The 20,738-nt window shown below is 60.0% G+C and overlaps 1 protein-coding gene across 1 annotated transcript; it reads left to right on the top strand.

Moving 5' to 3' along the window:
* The first annotated feature begins 7,772 nt into the window (after positions 1-7,772).
* Positions 7,773-19,006, top strand: LOC127037843 (lens fiber membrane intrinsic protein-like). The gene is made up of 5 exons (XM_050929982.1): positions 7,773-7,947; positions 13,089-13,154; positions 14,061-14,201; positions 17,129-17,263; positions 18,939-19,006. The coding sequence occupies exons 1-5, from the start codon at positions 7,773-7,775 to the stop codon at positions 19,004-19,006; spliced, it is 585 nt and encodes a 194-aa protein (XP_050785939.1).
* The last annotated feature ends 1,732 nt before the right edge of the window (positions 19,007-20,738 follow it).

Raw genomic sequence — 20,738 nt, 5'->3', positions numbered from 1 at the left:
AGACATTTCCTGATCTACTTACATATTTGGGGTTTTAAATGAGTAGTTTCTAGGTACGATACTGATAATTTTTCATACCTGACCCAAGTGTCTTCCAGCATAGCTCTGCCCTAGCCCCTCTCTCCGGGAGAACAACAACAGACAGACAAAAGGAGAGTCTTTGTTTCAATTTAAAAAAGTTCTTGCCTTCCCATTGGATCTTTTGGGCAGGTGCCGACTCACTTCCTTTTACCTATGCATCGCAGTGAGACTTTTTAACCCTTTAGAGGTAGAGCAATTAGAGGCAGGCTCCCAGGAGAGAGGGATAGCTCAGTGCAGGGGTCGGCAACCTTTCAGCAGCGGTGTGCCAAGTCTTCATGAATACACTCTAATTTAAGGCTTTGAGCGCTGGTAATACATTTGAACGTTTATTAGAAGGTCTCTGTCTATAAGTCTATAATATATAACCAAACTACTGTTATATATAAAGTAAACAAGGTTTTCAAAATGTTTCAGAAGCTTTATTTAAAATTAAATTAAAATTCAGATCTTATTAGTTTAGTGTGATCCTTGCTCTTGCTTTTCCTTGCTGAGTTTTCCAATGTCTGGTGGCACCTATTTAGATACTTCAAGCTGCACACAGGCTTCTGAGTTATAAGTTGATAACTGGCTTGCAGGATATCAGCGGCTGGAACCCAAGATCAGCAGCTGAGATGAGTGGAGCTGGCAGGGCGGGAGGCCTGGACCCTGTCTGGCAGGGCGCCTGTGCTGGAAGTCCAACTGGAAGCAAGGTGAAGGGGGGCTGAGGGGACCCCTGCTGGCAAAGGGCCAGCAGCCAGAACCCCAGAGCAGCGAGGGGCTGACCGCCAGAGCTCTGGGGTTTCCAACACCGGCTCCTGCCAGCTGGGGTCTCAGCCCGGTGCCAGCCTGGGGTTCCTTCCCCCAGGCCAGCAGCGGGTGCTGGGTGGGACCCCGGCTAGCAAGGGGCCAGCAGCGGGAACCCCAGAGCTGCAGTGGGCTGAGCAGCTCAGCTCGCCACCACTCTGGGGTTTCCACCACCGGCTCCTGCCAGCTGGGGTCTCAGCCTGCTGCCAGCCTGGGGTTCCTTCCCCCAGGCGAGCAGCTGGGCTGAGTGGGACTGGCAGCAGGACCACGGCTGGCAAGAGCCAGCAGTGGAAACCCCAGAGCGACGGAGGGGCTGAACAGCTCAGCCTGCCGGCCGCTCTAGGGTTTCGGCTGCTAGCTCCTTGCCAGCTGGGGTCTCAGCCTGCTGCCAGCCTGGGGTTCCTTCCCCCAGGCCAGCAGTGGGTACTGAGTGGGGCTGCGGGCGAGGGGGCGGACTCCAGCTGGCAAGAGCCAACAGTGGGAACCCCAGAGCCGGGGTGGGCTGAGCAGCTCAGCCTGCTGCCGGTTTGGGGTTTCCACCACCGGCTTCTGCCAGCTGGTGTCTCAGCCCCCTGCCAGCCTGAGGTTCCTTCCCCCCAGGTCAGCAGCTGGGCTGAGTGGGACAGATGACCGGACCTTGGCTGGCAGGAGCCAGAGGTGGAATCCCCAGAGCGGCGGTGGGCTCAGCAGCTCAGCCCACTGCTGCTGTGCGGTTTCCACCACCAGTTCCTTGCCAGCTGGGGTCTCAGCCTGCTGCCGGCCTGGGGGAAGGAACCCCAGGCCAGCAGCGGGTGCTGGGTGGGACCCTGGCTGATAAGGGGCCCAGCAGCGGGAACCCCAGAGCCGCTGCGGGCTGAGCAGCTCAGCCCGCCTCGCGTGCCATGAAAAATTGGATCACGTGCCACCTTTGACACGTGTGCCACAGGTTGCCGACCCCTGGCTCAGTGGTTTGAACACTGGCCTGTTAAACCCAGCTTTATGAGTTCAGTTCAGGAGGGGGCCATTTTGGGATCTGGGGCCAAAGTCTCTCTGGGGATTGGTTTTGCTTTGAGCAGGGGGTTGGACTAGATGATCTCCTGAGGTCCCTTCCAGCCCTGGTATTTTATGATTTTATAGCTACTGGCTGGGTGCTCATAAAAGGGAGCTACCCTCCCCCCTTCCTTTATCACAGCTTGTATATATGTATGTGCATACACATGTGTATGTGTGTGAGTGTATATGAATGTGTTGTTACATGGGCGTGTGTAGTTCTGTGTGTGGATGTGTGTGTGTGTGTGGATGTCTGCACTTGTGTGTGTTTGCATCCGTTCACACATGCGTGGATGTGTGTGCGTATGTATGTGTGTGAGCGTATATGCATGTATATACATTTGCTATTGTGCGGGTGTGTGTAGTTATGTGTGTGATTGTAAGTGTGCACGTGTGGATTTATATGTGTATGTTTGTGTGTGCGTATGCATGTGTTGTTATGTGGGTGTGTGCAGCTCTGTGTGTGGATGTGGCTATGCGCACACGTGTGTGGATGTGTGCACACGCATGTGAATGTATGTGCATGCGTATATGTGTTTGTGTTGGTAGAATTCAGACCAATCGCTGTTCATGTGGATTTGAAGAAAGTGCATTAAAGAGTAAATGTTCCCATTGTCTTTACCAAGCAGCGTCATTCCTGGCGTGCAGCCAGTGTTGTGGTGAGACACAGCACAGCCAGGTCCTTCCTGCTCAGCCATCTGAGAGCCGGGCTGGGTGGCTGCGTGACTGGCCGGAGGAGCAGCCGCAGAGATAAACCACCAACGCGGCAGTGGCAAGCCAGGAGACAGGCTGCCAGGCGTCGGGAGCCAGCACTCACCCTCCCACCCAGGGGCTGGAGGTTTATGCACTGGACCCCACGCCTGGACCTTGTGACTTTGCTACACTGGGACAACTGTGCGCTGGGGCCAGGAGGGAAGGGGAAGGGGGTAAAGGTGCTTCCATCCATTGGGTTTTCACACTGCAAGGTGGGAAACTGAGGCAAAAAGCCAGGGGTGGAGATTCGAATTAATATTTGCCTGTGTTTGAGCCACCGTTGCTGGGTTTTCCCAGTTCAGGGCTCTGCTCCCTCCCCCCGCAGTAAAAGGGCCCTCTGTGTGTGTACACGGACTCCGGGCTCAGAGTGGGGAAGGGCACCCCGGGCCAGGGGACGGGACGAGGGGAGTGAAACTTGGGCTCGGCTGGGTTTGTAATGTGAAGAGGGACTCCTCGAAATCGCAATCCAGCCCTTGTTACCGCCAACAGCAGCTGGCAGAAGGATTCCGTCCCCTCCCATGTTACTTTCCTTGCTCCTCTCCATCTCCTGCCCCGTCTCCCCCTCTGCCTTGCCCCCATGCTCCCCAGATTCTTCTTCCCCCTGCCCTCAGTTTTCTGCACCCCCCCCAATTCCTCCATTGTCCACAGTCTTCCCCACCCCCAGCTCCCCTGGCCTCCTTCCCCACCCCTTTAGAGTCTCCTCTCCCCTTATGTTCGCCTGCCCCAAGTGTCCTCCTCTGCCTCTTGATTCCCAAGCCTCCCCATGTCTCTTCCCACACATGCTCCTTCCCTGCCCTGAGAGCCCTCTGCACCCCACACAGTGCCTCCTATGCACCTGCTCCTCACAACGCCCTTCCCTGCCGAGGTGTGGGCAGGAGGAAGGGGGAGGACCTGATATGGGGGTAGTAGGGTATATCCCCTCGCCTTGGCTCCTGTAGCCATCCTGGGGCCAGGGAGGGGACAAGAGGAAGGTGACAAAGACAGCTGGAGGGAATGGGGGGGAGTCCTAGGGAGCAGCAACCCCCCAGTGGGGAGATGCTGGAGTCAGAGGGAGTCGCAGGGGCCATGCCTAGAGCTCCATTCCCCCTGCGGCTCCTAGCCCAGTTCCCCAACCCCCCAACTCCCCCCGGCACAGAGGTCCCTGAGACATGGTCCCAGCCCACTCCCAGCTGTAGCCGCAGGGACAGAGAGGGACCTAGTCCAGGCAGGCGCATAGGGTCCCTCCAAGGGGAGCGGCACCCCAGGGGATGGAGGCAGAAATTGGCCGTGGTCCAACCTTCACCAGGCCCAGCTGACACCCAGTTCCAGAAGCAGCGTTGGGCACAAGTCCCCCAACCCCTGCCCACTGGGCTGTGCCAGGGATCCAAGTAACAGGTCAGCTCCTGCAGCTGCCTCTATGCCCTGCCCCTCTGCCTTGATCTCATGCCCCAGTTCTCTGGACTTTTCTGCCCCAGTCCCCCATGTTGAGGCTTCTCACACTTCCCAGTCCTTCTTTCTTCAGCTGGGGTCTGTGCTCAGCTTCCCAGCAGCAAAGTGGGGAAATCCAGCTTCCTCTGGGGCTCTGCTTGCTGGGCGTCATTGTCCTGAGGACTCGAGTCGGGGATGTCCCACTGATAGGGGGTCAGCCTGGGCCAGTCCTTGTTAATGACCCATTCAGGCTCAGACAGCCAGGCCAGCTCCTGCCCATCTGTCCGTTATCCTGCCTTTTCCCCCACTGGGTAGGGGAAACTGAGGCACACAGGATTCATTGAAATCTTGCAGAACATTTGCCACAACCTGATCCTCCCTCCCCCCAACCCTGCTGGACAGTCACCCTCTTTGGCTTATTTCTTTCCTCCCCTATTTTTTATTTTCATTCCTTTATTTAACCTCCCCCCCAACACTGAATGTCCCCACCCCCCACCGGAGCCTTCCTCCACAAGAGAGGAGCTGCTCCTCAGCGGGCTGGGGGTGCAGGAGCTGCTTTGCTGAGCTACCGCCCAAAAACGTGGCTCCCTCCCTGATCTCGTGCACAAGGCCAGCAGCCCCCTGCATCAGCAGAACGGCAGGGCTGGAGCTGCCGGAGGCCGGAGCCAGCGGCTGCGAGATGCTTCCACTCTATTGTGGGCCTTTTGTCATCCCCCGGACAATGGAGCAAACAGGAGTATGTGGAGGTGACTCAATAAAAGCCCCGTTCCCCCCAGCAGCCTGCGCTCTCGCTGCCTCCAGCGGATCCCCAGGCACACAATATACAGCTGCAGCAAAAGCAGGAGCTGATCCACTGAGTGGCTTGTCAGCCCTCATTAGCCATGGCCTCTCCCGCCGGCCAGCACTGAAGGTAAATTACATTAGTCCTTCTCTAGCAGCCCTGAGTTCTCCCCACTGTCCCCCCTCAATTGATCTGGCTGCCTGTCTGTCCTCACACCCCCATCTTATCTATCTATCTATCCCCATACACCTCTTCTATCTATCTATCCCCATACATCCCCTCTATCTATCCATCTATCTATCTATCCCTATACACCCCTTCTATCTATCTATCTATCCCCATACACCCCATCTATCTATCTATCTATCTATCCCCATACACCCCATCTATCTATCTATCCCCATACACCCCATCTATCTATCTGTTCCCCCCCCACCCCTCTATCTATCTATCCTATTCAGTCTCTGGTCCCACTGCCAGGAACCACATGGGAATTAGCTGCCCAGTTTCATTGCTGGAGTGAGGGGACACATCTACACTGTAGCTGGAGGTGTAATCAGGGTGGGGAAGGCAGTTGCCCCCATGCGTTGTGGCACGGGGGGTCTCCAGTCCACCCATGCTCTGGGAGTGCCTGGGCAGGGCTCTGGGCAGGGGGTTATAAGCCGCTCTGGAGGCAGGCGGCTGGACGGTGCTGCAAGGTGAGGAAGAGCCAGGTCTGGGCCACTGGCTGCTCCCTCCGCTCTGCCCAGGGGAGGCAGCTGTTTCCTCTGTCTCAGACACAGGTTTCAAAACCTGCCCCCCTCAGGCCCGGGGGCGGCTCCCTGTGGCTGCTGCCCCTGTCCCCCCTCAGGCCTGGGGCGCCCCCCTGTGGCTGCTGCCCCTGCCACCTCCCAGCTCTGGGGAAGGGGTGATCCTGCTGCTATGGGTCCTGCCCCTTCCCTTCTCTGGGGAGCCACTGGCACCTCCCTCCCCACAAGGAGACGCGGGCGTAACAGACTCCAGGGCTGTCCTGGCCTCGGTCTCTCACTGCAGTGCCCAGGGCAGCTCCTCATGAGCCTTGGGAAGCAGTGGGGAGACCTGCTGACTTGTGATATCGACCCACTCATTCTGCCTCTCAGCCTAACCCTGATACCCCAGGGAGAGGGGGGAGAAGGAGATGGGGGATGGCCCGTGCCCCCCAGTTGGTAACCTGGCATCTGCTGCCAGCGAGCAATGATGCCAGCCCAGCCCAGCCCGGGCCTTGGGGCAGGGCTGGGGTTTGGAGCAAAGATTCCAGGGACTGGTTGGTTTGAGATTTGGCCACCGATTCAGCACCCACAGCCCACATGGTCCAGCCCAGTTAGTCTGACTCATCACTGATCTCCTGGCACCCTGCTTCCGGCCACTGTCCTGTGCTGGGCACGGCGCTGGCATGCTTGGCATCAGTGTGCTTGGCATCTTGCTTGGCTAAGCAACAACATGGACCACAGTGATGGCTGCCCACCGCCCTGTGCCCCCCGTGCTGGGCATTCTCCAGCGCTCCCTGCCAGGCTTGCAGGACACACCCCAGGCAGTCTGGGGAGAGGGATGTATCTGATCCACCCAGAGCTTGAGTTGCTTCCCTGGGGCATCTCCCAGGCAGGAGTTCTGGTCAAAGTTGGCTCCTTTGCTGCATGTGGAAAGCTGAAGGCTCTGACCTGGGCCAGGGTGAGGCTGGACCTGCACTGCATATGTTCCCCTTTACCGCCCTGCCCACGCCACTCAGTCCCAGCCCCATTGGACCATCAGTTCTGCCAATTCGGTTTGGGTCTGAATTCCCTTTCTGCCAGGGGCCTGTCCCAGCCCTGCTGGCTCCCTGCAGCTCTGGCAGGAGCATGTGCCCAGGCGCCCTTTTGACACCAGCTCTGACTCAGCTGGGTCCCTTCTCGCTGTGAAATCATCACAAGCTCAGCTCATTGTTGGGAACAAAAGGGCCCGGTTTGCCTGACGCAGGAGATTCCCCCCGCCCCCACGTCCCCGGAGCATCCCTGCCAGCGGGAGGCTCCGGGTCCTAGCCTGAGCCAGGAGCATCTGCTGACCCAGGTGGCTTTTAGGCCTGTCCCTCAGTTCTGTCTCCGGCTCTCCCATGTGTGGCAAGTTGGCAACCCCCAGCTGGGAGCTACGGGGGGCACCTGCCCCACCCAGCTACAGCACAAGGACAAGCACAGGCTCTGCCAGGGCAGCTGAGCTGGGCCTGGGGCCCCCACGCTGCTTGGGTGAAGCCAGGAGGAAGGGGAGCATGCGTTGCCCATGCCTGTAGCTGCACCATCCCTGGCACTGGTGGAGCAGCCAGCCTGGCTGTGTCATGCGTCAAGCTCCAGAATGGGCTGAGACCCAGTGGGTTCCTTACTTTCAAGCACTGGCTCAGAGGGTTTGTCGGACTGGATCAGAACCATGGTCCATCTAGCCCGGTATTCAGTCCCCTGCCTTGATCCATCTTGTAGCCCACCTCTTCCCACGCTGTGCCAGGCAGTCACCTCGTGCGGGCTCACTCTCCTGCAATCAGCAGCGGCCAGTGTCTGATGGGTCAGAGCAGGGCCTGGACCTCCCTACTCTGACTCCCTGGCCACAGACACAATTTTCCTTGTGTTGGAGGGGGGCGTTCCCTCCTGACCCTTGCATGATGCTCATGCCCTGAAGCATGAGCTGACTCACGCCTATCTCACCTCAGATACCTGCAGAGAATTCTCCTGCCCGCTTTGAAATCCAGCCACAGCCCTTGGCTCTGCAACTCCTGCAGCAGGGAGTTCCCCAGGTCTGCATGATGTGAAGGGCAATAGACATGTCTGCCACACAGCCCAGCCAGTGGTAACTCTCTGCTGGGCCTTCTCCTAGGAGGCCCCATCTCCTCTTGTCCTGGTGCAGGAGAAAGACATCCCCCCGCCCCGCCCCACCCCGCAGGACCTGCGAGCTGCCAGCCATGTACACCTTGATGGGAGGCGGACTATTGTGTGCGGTCTCAGGCCTGGTCCTTCTCATCGTTGCCACGGCGACCGACTTCTGGATGCAGTATCGCTACTCGGAGAACTTGAGCAACCAGGGGCTCTGGAGGTTTTGCGTGAGCAGCAAGTGCCACCCCCACACCATCAGAATTGGTGAGCAGCGCCCGGGGCTGCCCCCCAGTGCGGACAGGGACCAAGAGGGTGATGACTGCAGAGACAGACAGTCCAGCTCTGGGCCCCGGGAAATGGCCTGGATGGGACCGAACGGGCTGTGGCTTGTAGATGTACAGGTGGGGGCGCCCAACCAGGTCTGGTATAGCCTGGCTTCTGCTGGCTCGGTCAGGGGTGCCCCGTCTGACCCAATCCCAGGGAGAGACACTGCGATGAGATGGCCCGACTGTTGTGCCCAGTGGCGCGGGCAGAGAATCTTCCCCCGGGTTTCCCCAGCAGAGCCCCTGCCTGGCATCCTGGCTGCCGGCTTGTGTGAGCACAGCTGCCCTCTTGTGGCTGCAGCCTGCCCCGGCCACCAGCCACGGACGGGTGGAGGCTCCCTGGAGCTCGGAGTGGGGGGGTCCAGGGGCGTGCAATGCAGCTGACATGCATCCCGCTGAGGCTGCTTTGATTGACACTAGGATCTGGCCCCATAATATGGAGAGAACAAAGTGGGGCTTGATGCCACCATCCGGCCCCAGCTGCAGCCCTGGAGTCCCTGGGCAGCAGGGCTCCACCTGTAGCCCTGGAATGGCCTGATCTGAAGGCCCAGATCTGGCCTCTCCAGATCTTGCCAACTCCAGCCTGGGCTCAGAGTCTGAGCTTCCCCAGCTCCGGGCCGGATCAGAATTGGCCATGGGTGTGGGCTCTGGGCCGGCCGCAAATATACCTCAGTTCCCCTCTCGGGCACAGCCAGTCCAAAGGGAGGTGGAGAGTTTCCATCGGATCTATAAAAAGCCCAATGGCTTTGCAGCGCTGGCCCCAGCTGAGCTACCGAGCTGGCCTGTTTCGGGGTAGCAGAAAATTCTGGAGTGGGACATTGAAACCCGGCCTGTCCTCAGGGGGTGGGAAGGGGGGGAGATAAAAAAGCCCCGTGTCTCCCTTCCCGGCCCTTGGTCTCCCCAGCTGGGGCCGCCACTGATTCTGGGCAGAGAGAGTGCAGGACCAGGGAGCGTTTCACACTTTAGGGGCTGGTCTGCCAAGGACCTGAGTCTGCTACGGCTGCTGGCTAAGGGCACTGCCTGGGGGGCTTGAGGGCGTGAGGAGCATGGAGGGCCCAACACTGATTCTGTGGGAGGACCTGGGATGGCAGCTGTCACCCAAGGCAGGGAAGGCCGATCTGCAGCTGATGAAAATCGCCTGGGGCTTGGCCTGGCCGGAGGCTCTGTCATGGGAGCACCACCGGCGGGAGAGCAGAGCAACACTGCTGATGCCCCTAGGGTTACGCGGGTATAACACAATAGAGAATCTGGCTGAGTCTGAATCCAGATCAAAGCGGGATGGGGGTAACTGGGGGCAACCAGCAGTGAGGAATCCCCCTGGGTCTGCGAAGCCCGAGAGCCCCTAGGATGGAGCAGTGGGGTGGAAGCTGCTGCTACCTCTCAATGTGTTTCGCTTGCTGCCTTGGGGATCCTCGCACGTAGCCTTGTACCCTGCCCCTCGGGGAGCCCTTGCTGGGAGCCCCAACTCCCTGCCTCTCGGGGAGCCCTCATAGGGATCCCCCATTTCCTGCCCCATCAGGGAGCGGTCGCTGGGATCCCCAAGTCCCGGCCCTTTGGGGAGCCCTCACTGGGATCCTCAACTCCCTGCCCCTCGGGGAGCCCTTGCTGGAATCCTGCACCCCCAGCCCCCTTCCCTGCCCCTCAGGGAGCCCTCGCTGGGGTCCCCCATTCCCAGCCCCTTTCCCAGCTGTCAGGGAACCACAGGGTCAGTGCTACTCCCCCACCTTTGGAACAGTCTCTAGGAGGAACCCTTCAGTGGGCCAGACCCCCAAGGGGTCTCTTCCTCCAGGTAAGCCAAACAGCCTCACCCCGCCGAGACTGAGCCTCTGGGGCTCTAGCCCTCCTGCTTCACCCCGTGAGCTCTGCTCAGCGAGTCCAGCTGAGACAGCTCCTGAGAGAGACATGTCCACACCGCAGGGATTATCCTTAACGCACCTTGCCCAGCATTTGCAGTGACACTCACCCAGCGCTGTCAGCGCTGCCGGGTTTATGGGTCAGCTGGAACCCAGCACAGGAAGGCCCTCAGAGGGTTAAAGCACAGACCAGTCTGGTCAGCCCAGAGCCCAGCAGAGCTGTAGTGACTGTCTCTGTCTGATCCCCTTGGGCAGTTCCCAGGTGGGAACCCTGACTCCTTCCAGCAGCCAGCTCTGACCTCCCACCTCACACTGCTCCAGTCCTTTGTTCTCAAGGGGGAGGGTGTTGCTCAGCCTCCCTGATACCCCACAAACGTCCTCCACCGGCCTTGCTGCGTCGTTCCCTGCCCCATGGTCACTGTCCTACCCGGTCTGCCCAGGTTCTTGCAGCCCCTCTGCTAATCAGGCAAATACCCAGTTTCCAATACACAGCTCAGAGCAGTTTCATGCCCTCCCTTAGGACTGGGCTGGTAGACGTCACTAGCAAGGGGCACATCAGGGGTTTTCAGGTAGCCCCGTGTCCTTTTGCCACCCCAGGCTCTTAGGGTTTGAAACTGTGCTGGGGTCCTGCACCCCCTCCTCTGCCAGGGAGTGAGAAGGGCAGGGAACCCTCATTCCTCCAGGTGTCGGCCATCTGGGATGCCGCCTGGGGTGTCCTGACCCCTAGGTTGGAGTCGGGAGTGACCCCTCGAGCATTTGGTCTTAACCCAAGTGGGCAAATGGCCCCCAAGGGGAACCTTAACCCAGGTGGCGCAGCATCCAACGGGCTTCGACCACACATGGTTTGACCAAGGTTCTCTCTGTCCCAGAATCTCTCCACCTCACGATCGTGTCCCCACTGACTACCACCTCCCGCTCCCAAAGGGGCTCAGATGTGTCTGAGCCCAGGAGTGTACAACAGGACATGTGCACCAGTGCCAGGAGTGGGAGCCTGTCTGCCAGGCCCCCTGTGCCCTCGAGGGGTTGGCTGGGTGACTGCTTTCCTCCGAAGGTTCAGTCAGATGGTTCAATCTCTGAGCCTGAGCTACAGGCAGCCTTGGCTGGGTGCTCACCAAGTGAACCCTTCGACGGTCCTGTCTGGCCCCTATTTCATCAAGCCTTGGGCATTCTGCCCACTCATGCCCTATCACACCACTGAGGTCCCTTGGCTGCTGAGTTTCCCTGAGTCCCACTTCTGCCTTCACTGGTTCCTTTTTCCAGGACCCATACTCAGGCCAATCCCCTTTGGACCTATTGTCCGAAACTCATCTGCCAACTGGCCTCCACTACACAGATCCTTTGGCTTCCTGTCCACTAGCCACATTTTCAGCTCATGGGGACAGATCTCACAGAGTAGCTCCAACCCAATCAGATTACACAAATCTTCCAGCGTAGGGACACCTGCAGGCTTTCATATAGGGTCACACCTTGGGTCTTTTGCACACCCCAAAACCTTTTCCTATAAGCCTCAGGTGCCGAATCAAACCTAAGCATTAGAGCCTTTGTGAACTGTTCGTAGTCCCCAGTATCAACGTCATCCCTCTGGCTGTACACCTCTATGGCTCTGGGATTGAGTAAGGGAGTGAGACAGCAGAGCCGGTCCACAGGGCCAAGAGGTTCAAATCACAAGCCTTCTCAAAGGCAGCGAGATAGTCGTCTATACCCCCTTCCCTTAAACTGGGGCCACAATGTGGTATCTAGGTTCCTTGCGGGATTAGAATCTCAGTGTCTTTCCCCACTTACCCCTCGGTGGGTCCTCTCACCCTCCTCTTCTCCATCTCCATTTCATGCTTCTGCAGCTTCTCATGGTCTGCTAGGTCCTTCGCCCTCAGCTCCCACTTCCACTGCTTCAAATCTGACAGTGGGGAACTGTGCTGGGCAGGGAACTAGGTTGTGAGGACACCCTGCTGCTGCCTCGGTCACTCTTGGACCCTCTTGGAACTCTACTTAGGTCTGGAACCTGCTTCTTGATCTGATCATCTTTCTCCAGCCGTGCAATCAGCTGCGCCTTGTTGAGCTTCTTAGCACTTTACTCTCTCTCCCTGCACAGGTTTGCAATGTCCTTCTTAGGGAGGCGCTTATACACCATTTTCTTGCTGTTTCCTTTAAGCACCCTTGTTTTACTGCTGCAAGGCAATTATTGCAAAATATAATACTGCTGCCTTCAGCATCCCACCTCTGGCACCAGCTGTCACGGCCTCCAGCTTTGGAACTGTCTCTAGGCAGAAACCCTTCAGTGGGTCAGACCCTGAGAGGCCTCACTCTTTGTACACAGATTAAGACCCACAGCCTCACAACCTCTGGGGCTCTAGCCCTCCTGCTTCACACCATGCAGTCTACTCAGTGAGTCCAACTGAGACCGACCCCTGTGAGAGACGTGTCCATTCCGCAGCGATTAACGCACCTCACCAAGGTGCCATTTGCAATGACACTCACCCAGCGCTGTCACAGCAGTCGGGTTTATAGGTCACCCGGAACCCAGCACAGCAAGGCGCCTTAGGTCAGCCCAGAGGACTGAAGGTTAAAGCACAGAGCAGTCTGGTCAGCTCAGAGCCAGGCTGTATTGACCCACCAAGGTCAGGCTCTATCTGACCCTCCTGGGGCAGTTCCCAGGTGAAAGCCCCCCACTCCTTCTAGCAGCCAATTCTCACCCTTCCCCCACCTCACACCACTCCAGTCCTTTGTTCTTGAGCAGGGGTCTGTGCTCAGCTTCCCTGGGGCATTTCTTGCTGGGTGTGGATGTCCTGGAGACTGGGTTTTCCACAGTTCTTTGAGATTCTCCAGCGATACAGGGCATGGCCTTGGCCGGTCCTTTTCAATGACCCGCTGAGGCTCAGACAGCCAGGTGCCATTCACACCCATGTCTCTTCGCCTGCCCTGACAGCCAACAGCTCTTCCCCCTCAGCTAGGTAACAATGAAACATAGGGGGAAACTGAGGCACAGATAGGGGTCATAAAAATATTACAGCAAATTCCCACTTTGTCACGCATACCCCTTGGGGAGCTTTCACTGGGATCCCCCACTCACAGTCCCTTTCCTTTCCCCTTGGGGAGCCCTCACTGGGATCCCTCACTCCCAGCCCCCTACCCTGCCCCTCGGGGGGCCAGTGCTGGGCCCACATTGCATCCTAGTTCCCATGAAGGCCTTGTCTCTCTTGGAGGCTGCATCACTGTGATTCTTTATTTTCAGGAGCGACTCTCCGGGTCGTATCTAGGATGCAGCTCATGCAAAATGCAGCCGCTCACATTCTGCCAGGTACCCGGCCATCCGGCTCCGTTCTGCTCCTTCTGCTGGCTCCTTCCTAGGCTTTACATTGACTCCTTGGGTTCCTCCGCTCCCCATCTGGGGCCCCGATTGTCTGTGGGCTGTTTCTTTCCACCTCCGCTGTCTTCGTGCCCTCACGATCCCAGGGCCCTCAGGTGCCCACCTGGCTCCCCGCAGAGACTTTGCTCAGGGAAAACTCCCATTGGCTTCGTGGGGTTCAGCTCAGGGCCCATGCTGGGGTGCGGGCTAGGGGGATTCAGGGGCAGATTCTTATTGATCAGCACCAGCATGCAGGGCTGGCTTGCCAGTTGGGCCTCAGGGCAGGGTGAGCTCCTTGGAAAGTCTGGCCCCAGTTTGGGGGGTCTGAGCCCTCCTGAATGCCAGCCCTAGCGTCTGTACAAGCTACCCCCAAACTGCTGGCCCTGTCGGAACTGTGCAGCCTGGCTCCGGGAGTCCCCGCCCCCAAACAAGCTGGGGCTGGGGGGGGGGCAGTCCAGGTGACCAGCTCCCCTGGGGTTGATGATCTCATTCTTACAGCCCTACCTGCCTCCCCTAACCCAGCCGCGAAGAAAGACATGGCTCTAGGGTGCAGCCTTGGAGGGGGCAGGTGGGGGGCAGATGGGGGCAGCAGCTCACCCCAGGGAAAGGGATTGCATGGGGATTGGCTCGAGGGGCATGGAGGGGCAGCTCAGGCCCCCTGACCCAGCGTCTCTCTCTTCTGCACTGGTCCTGCTCAGCATACACCCTCTGCACAGCGCTGGAGGTGCTGGCCCTGCCGTTGGCCGGCTCCTCTGGCGCTTCCTTCCCTGCTCCTCAGACGAGATCCAGCTCCCGGCTCCCCTCGCCAATCTCCGGGTCCCACTGAGTGCTCCCCGTCTCTCTGTCCCCTCCCTGCAGCCTTCTGGGACGCCACCCGGGCATTCATGCTGCTCTCCATCCTCTCCTGCTTCGCGGGCATCATCCTGGGCCTCACCGCCTTCTCCAGCAACGCCAGGGCATCCCGCACCCGCTCCGCCGGCATCTCCCTGCTGATTGCTGGTACGTGCGCACCATGGGGCGAGGCGGCCACCACAGGGCAGGGTGGGCACTACAGGGTGGGAGCAAAGGCAAGGGAGAAATGCTGATGAGATGATAAATGGGCATCTCGTTATAGAGTGTGCACTCCTCAGCCCATTAGAAAGTGCCCTCCTCTTATCCGTATGCAGCCACCTATGGGGTGAAACTTCAGAGCCCACTTAGCGCCTGGTGAGAGGCCAACAGGGAGGGGCAGAGCTGGGAAAGTAGCCAATACGAAGGAGAAGGTATGGCTCCTCCTACCCTACTGCCCCCCTGCTCTCTGCCATACCCCCGTCATCTGGCCAGCAGGCACCACCTGCCTGGACTCAGCAGGCGGCATGCAAGGGTGGCATGTGAGAGACATGAGTCTCACCGTGACTGGTGGAATGGCTCCTTTGCAGGGAATAAGGGTCACCCACTTGGGCAAAGGAAACCCACAGCGGGTGGCATTGGGACCCCAGCACTGCCCATGTCGGCCACACATTGTCCCCACTTTAATTACAGACTGAAGCCCCTGAGTCAGGCAGGCTGGGATCTTAGGGTGCCCGGCTAGACCCCTCTGAGCTCTCATGTTTGCTCTGCCTAGCACCAACCACCAGACCCCGCCAGCAGGAGGTTGGGCACAACCACACCTCACTGGGTGGCCTGGGGCTCCATGCCTGCCCCCCTGTGATCCTCACCTGGCTAGGTGGAGGCTGCTGAGGGCTGAAAAGCAGCTCGGGGCTAGCCAAGCCACTGCTGGCAATTCCTCGCTGTGTCCCCAGGCCTGAGGGTATCTGGCGATGGGGGGTTTTCTCCAAGCCCTTCCTGGCTGGGCCCCATCCTGAGCTGTGAGCTCCCCAGCCCTGCAGGCCACGAGGGAGTCAGGTCTGCCCCACACCAGCCCACCCCGTTCCATGCCACGCGGCCAGCAGAGAGCCAAGGAGGTTGGTCCAGGCTGAGAAGAGCTCCAGCGGGCGCTATGCCAGCTAGTGACTGGGGCAGCGCCCGGTGGGCAAGCGTCAGTACTGGCAGCACCCCCCGGAGGGGAGAGTTTGAACGACTCCTCCTGCCGGCTGGATTCTGGTGCCGCTCTGAAAAGGGGCCAGGTCATCACTGGGGGTAGCTCAGCCTGCCGCAGCCGACAAGAAGGTGGCCAGGCTGGGAAGGAGATGCACCGGCAAAGCTAGCCTGGGCCTGGTTTTAGCTGGGCGGTTCGCCCACCCCTTCAGTGCCCCCGAATAATTCCTGGTGAGGATCTAGTGTGCAAGTCCCTGTTGCTGGGCTGGCAAAAGGGCGGGGGGCTGATCCGGCACTGCTCCTGGGGATGCTGCAGGGGGAGCTGGGGACAAAGCATCTCCAGCATTGGGGAGGGGGGTAGATCAGCCACAGCTGCCCCCCATGCGGCTCTGCCACCTTTCTCTGGTGCACATGGCGCTGCCCTCAGTCCGAGGCTGGGCCGGAAGGACCGGTCTGAGCATCCCTCTGTGATTAACGCTGAGGGGAGGGCAGGATGCAGCTACACTGGAAGGAAAATCCCATCTCAGGGTTTGCTGCAGGCGCCAGGACTTGGGTGAGGAAAACACTCCCAGTCGGGTGCAGCAGGGGAAGGGTCAGAGTTGCCTGGCTGGCTCTGTGCAGCCCCCTGGCACTGCGGGATGGGGCGTGGCTCCCCCTGGCAGGGGTGATGGCAATGGTGGCTGCTGGCACACGGGCCGGGTGGCACAGCTGGAGGAACTGAGGGTTGGGGGGACAAGGGTGGCAGAGTTGGGTGAGTGCACTGGTCATGGCTACCCCTAGGGGAGCTGCCTGGGACAGTGTCAGGGCGGGCAGGGCTGGGGGAATGTCTCAGAGTAGCCCCAGAGAAGGGACAGACCTGGGGTAAGGGCAAGAGCTCTCTTCTGTACAGCTCCCAACACGCCGCTAGGAAGAGTTTGGCTGAGTCTTTAGGGACAGGGCTGGCTCTGGGAGTGGGGGGGGGGCAGGGGTCCCATCAGGTCAGTGATTGGCCTGGCCTTCCAGCAGCACAGGACAGGGCAGGGGGCTCGGAAAGGGGAGCGACTCACAGACCCTGGGAGATGGAGGGAGGGAAACTTCTCCCCGTAACCAATCGTGCTGAGTAAAACTGACACAAGGTGGTACTGAGCCATGCTGGGTCACTACCTTGTGGTGCCACGCTGGGCCGGGGCCCTGCATTATGATGCCAATCTATGCCAGTTCTCTGCATTGTGGTGCTGAGCTGTGCCTTGTCCCTGTGTTGCAGTGCTGAGCCCTGCCAGGTCCCTGCATTGCAATGTCTGGCCAGGTCCCTGCCTTGCGGTGCCGAGCCAGGCCGGGTCTCTGCATTGCGGTGCCAAGCCAGGCCGGGTCCCTGTATTGTGGTGATGATCCAGGCCGGGTCCCTGTATTGTGGTGCCGAGCTGTGCCATGCTGCATCCCTGCCTTGTGTTGCCATGCAGGGCCGAGTCTCTGCCTTGCGGTGCTAAGCCAGGCCAGGTCCCTGCATTGCGGTGCCGTGCCAGGCCGGGTTCCTGCATTGCGGTGCAGAGCCAGGCCGGGTCCCTGCATTGCGGTGCCGAGCCAGGCTGGGTCTCTGCATTGCGGTGCCGCGCCAGGCCGGGTCCCTGCACTGCGGTGCCGAGCCAGGCCGGGTCTCTGCATTGTGGTGCCGCGCCAGGCCGGGTCTCTGCATTGTGGTGCCGAGCCAGGCTGGGTCCCTGCATTGCGATGCCGCGCCAGGCCAGGTCCCTGCACTGCGGTGCCGAGCCAGGCCGGGTCTCTGCATTGTGGTGCTGAGCCAGGCTGGGTCCCTGCTTGGTGAGTGTGTCGGTGTGAGTTTTTCTCTAAAGCAGCCCTGTGTCGCTGGTGCCTGCATGTGATGAGTGGAGTCAGAGCTCAGCCCCCGCCACAGCCTGTGTTCGCCCCCATAGGTCTCTTGGCATTGCTGGGGCTGTCGGTGTACACTGGCGTGACGGTGAATTTCTTCGGTAAGCGCTACGCTAACTGGCGCTTCTCCTGGTCCTACATCCTGGGCTGGATCGCTGTCATCCTCACCCTCTCGGCAGGTACCTGCTCTTGGGGGCTCCCCAGCTGCTCCCCTCTCTGTGTCCTGGCTCCTGGGTGCCCAGCATGGCACCCCAGCCTCCTTTCCATACTGCAGATCCTGATGCCCCAACTTCCCAGGCCAGCCCCAGACCTGGGCTTCCCACCCAACCCTTATCTGAGATCCTGGCTGCCTGGAGCTGCACTCAGATGGCCGCACTGTTCCCTCCACCCCACTTCCCAGCAGGGACTCTGCCACGGGGTGCTTGCCAGGAGCCCGAGCAGCACTGAACTCAGCTGAGCTTTCCTGAACTTCAGGGGTGTCTGGTCCATCAGTACCAAATTCACGGCCATGAAAAATGCATCACAGACTGTCTCCCTCTGTGATATCTGGTCTTTTCTGTGCTCTTACCCTATACTGTACAGATTTCATGGGGGGACACCAGTGTTTCTCAAACTTGGGATCCTGACCCAAAAGGGAGGTGCAGGGGGGTCACAAGGTTAATTTAGGGGCGTTACAGTATTGCCATCCTTACTTCTGCGCTGCTGCTGATGGTGGCTCTGCCTTCAGAACTGGGCTCCTGGCCAGCAGCCGCTGCTCTCCAGCTGCCCAGCTCCGAAGGCAGCACCGCCGCCAGCAGCAGTGCAGAAGTAAGGGTAGCAGAACCACAACCCCCCCTACCTACAATAACCTTGCAGCCCTCTCCCCACCGGTCCTTTTTAGGTCAGGCCCCTACAATTTCAACCCTGTGAAGTTTCAGATTTAAATAGCTGAAATCATGAAATTTATGATTTTAAAAATCCTATGACCGTGAAATTGATCAAAATGGACCATGAATTTGGTAGGGCCCAACCCATCAGAAACCAGTGAGGCCTGCTGGGAAGTCTGGGGAGGGGGAAAGCTGTTAGCCAAGATGCCACTGCAAGGGGCAGGGTGGAGTGAAGTGTGTGTGTGGGTGCAACCCAGACAAGCCATGGGCAGTGGTGGTGGGCGGGCTCACAGGTGCAGAGGAGAATGAGGCAGGTGTGGGGAGGAGAAACTGCTGGAAGCATCCAAGAAGGAAGAAGCATAGGGGGAAGGCTGCCATGGGACAGGGGGTGTGTGAGGTGAGGGGAGGAAGGAATGGGGGGCAGGGGGGAGTGGGGTGAGGGGAGGGAGATCTGAAGGGCAGGGCACCATGGGGCAGGGGGGCTGTGGGGGTGAGGGGAGAGAGGAATGTGGGGCAGGGTGCAAAGGGACAGGGGGTGTTTCAGGTGAGGTGAGGGAGGAGCAGGGGGACAGATCCCCATGGGGCAGGGGGTGTATGGGGTGAGGGGAGAGAGGAGCAGGGGACAGGGCCCCATGGGGCAGGGGAGTGTGGGGTGAGGGGAGGGAGGAGCAGGGGACAGGGCCCCATGGGGCAGGGGGGTGTGGGGTGAGGGGAGGGAGGAGCAGGGGACAGGGCCCCATGGGGCAGGGGGGTGTGGGGTGAGAGGAGGGAGGAGGAGGGGGACAGATCCCCATGGGGCAGGGGGTGTATGAGGTGAGGGGAAGGAGGAGCAGGGAGACGCCATGCTCCAGAGGGAGAAGCTTGGGGGATCATGTCACCTACCACATCCCCGCCCGCCCACCTCATCCCTGCGTGCCCTGTTTGACCTCTTCTACTTCGCCACCCACCCCTCCTGTCCCTGCCCTGACCCTCTCGCTCTCTTCCCCAGGCATTTTCCACATCTGTGCCGTCTCCAAGAGGCCGTCCCCGGAGAGCTCCAACGTGGCGAGCGGCTGAGCGGGCACCACACCGGCCTGGACGCACAGTCCTGACAGCTCCCCACCCTCACCCCCTGCCCTTCCTCTGACGGCTCCCCGTCCTCCAGTGGCATGCACCTGGTCCCGGCCAATTCCTGTCCTCCAGTGACACCTACCGGGCCCCAGCCAATCTCACTCTCCAGTGCCACCTGCCAGGCCCTGGCCAATCCCTGCCCTCCAGTGCCACCTGCCAGGCCCTGGCCAATCCCTGCCCTCCAGTGACATTCCCTGGCCCCAGCCAATCCCCACCCTCCAGTGCCATCTGCCAGGCCCTGGCCAATCCCCACCCTCCAGTGATACCCGCCAGGCCCCGGCCAACCCCTGCCCTCCAATGCCACCCGCTAGGCGCCAGGCCAATCTTCACCCTCCAGTGACACCTGCCTGGCCCTGGCCAATCCCTGCCCTCCAGTGACATTCCCTGGCCCCAGCCAATCACCACCCTCCAGTGACACCCGCCAGGCCCAATCCAATCCCCACCCTCCAGTGACACCCAACATGGCGTCCTCTGCTGTGTCCCAGCCCCCTCCCCTTGGCCAGGCGTGGTGCCCAGTGCTGGCCTTGATCCTGATGTGCCAGTGATCTGAATGCGCCAATAAAGCAGCTGAATCCTCAGCCGTGTCCTGGTGCTGCAGCGTCCCAAGAGCGCGCCAGGCAGGGGGCCCCCGCAGACCGGGGCAGCTCCCCCCAGCTGCCCTGTAGGTAATTCCGTGGCTGCTACCAGTCCCACCAGGGGGTATCCAGAATTCCCAGGCTCTGGGCCGTGTCCCTGCCTAAAGCCAGTCTCCTGGAAGTAACCCCTTAAGGGTCTGTCTACATTGTGCTGGAAACCCAGGGTTACACACTAATCAGGCTGACTTGGGCCAGGAATCCCTCTGGACTTGGGCCCATGGACACTGCTGGGGGTGGGGGTCCACAGCCCGAGTCCCGCTGAGTCGTGGGACCAAGCCCCATGTGGCCGCAGCCCCGAGTCAGAAGAGCCGTGTGGAGGCACCAGCATGGCGGGGAGCCCCGGGTCCCATAGCTGTAAGCCCAGGTAATGCAGTGTGGATGCTGGAGCGCGGGCTTGGCACACCGGTGCCATGAGCCCAGAGGCCACCGATTACAGTGCAGTTTGGACACACCGTGAGTCTCAGTGGCTCCCAGCAAGCCCCGTTTCCCGCCGAGTCTCCCCGAAGGCTTCCCCTGGGTAGTCAGTGATGGAATTGCAGCAGGAGTGCGCTGAGCTCCGGGTTCCCAGCTCCTGGCCCAGTGGGTCCCAGTACAGCCAGAAGTTCCCTCTGGTCAGGGTTGCACCTGCCTTGTGTCTGGCTGGGTAGCAGAGGGTTGCGGGTCAGGACTGAGGGGTACTGGCAGAGCTGGGGGGCAGGACTGGGATGACAAGGGGTCGGGGATTGAGGGGCACTGGCAGAGCTTGGGGGGGCGGGACTGGGATAACAAGGGGTTGGGGATTGAGGGGCACTGGCAGAGCTGGGGGGCAGGACTGGGATAACAAGGGGTTGGGGATTGAGGGGTACTGGCAGAGCTGGGGGGCAGGACTGGGATGACAAGGGGTCGGGGATTGAGGGGCACTGGCAGAGCTGGGGGGGCGGGACTGGGATAACAAGGGGTTGAGGATTGAGGGGCACTGGCAGAGCTGGGGGGCAGGACTGGGATAACAAGGGGTTGGGGATTGAGGGATACTGGCAGAGCTGGGGGGCAGGACTGGGATGACA

This window comes from Gopherus flavomarginatus, chromosome 20, assembly GCF_025201925.1.
Source record: "Gopherus flavomarginatus isolate rGopFla2 chromosome 20, rGopFla2.mat.asm, whole genome shotgun sequence".
Taxonomy (NCBI): domain Eukaryota; kingdom Metazoa; phylum Chordata; order Testudines; family Testudinidae; genus Gopherus; species Gopherus flavomarginatus.
The sequence above is the reverse complement of the archived record's forward strand: the minus strand, read 5'-3'. Positions and strand labels throughout refer to the sequence as shown.

What these genes read in the sequence shown, in the direction of transcription:
- LOC127037843 (XM_050929982.1), top strand. Translation starts at nt 7,773, where the DNA reads ATGTACACCTTGATGGGAGGCGGACTATTGTGTGCGGTCTCAGGCCTG. An exon ending in AGCCGCTCACATTCTGCCAG is followed by an intron (nt 13,155 to 14,060) that starts GTACCCGGCCAT and finishes CCCTCCCTGCAG; the next exon opens with CCTTCTGGGACGCCACCCGG. An exon ending in CATCTCCCTGCTGATTGCTG is followed by an intron (nt 14,202 to 17,128) that starts GTACGTGCGCAC and finishes TCGCCCCCATAG; the next exon opens with GTCTCTTGGCATTGCTGGGG.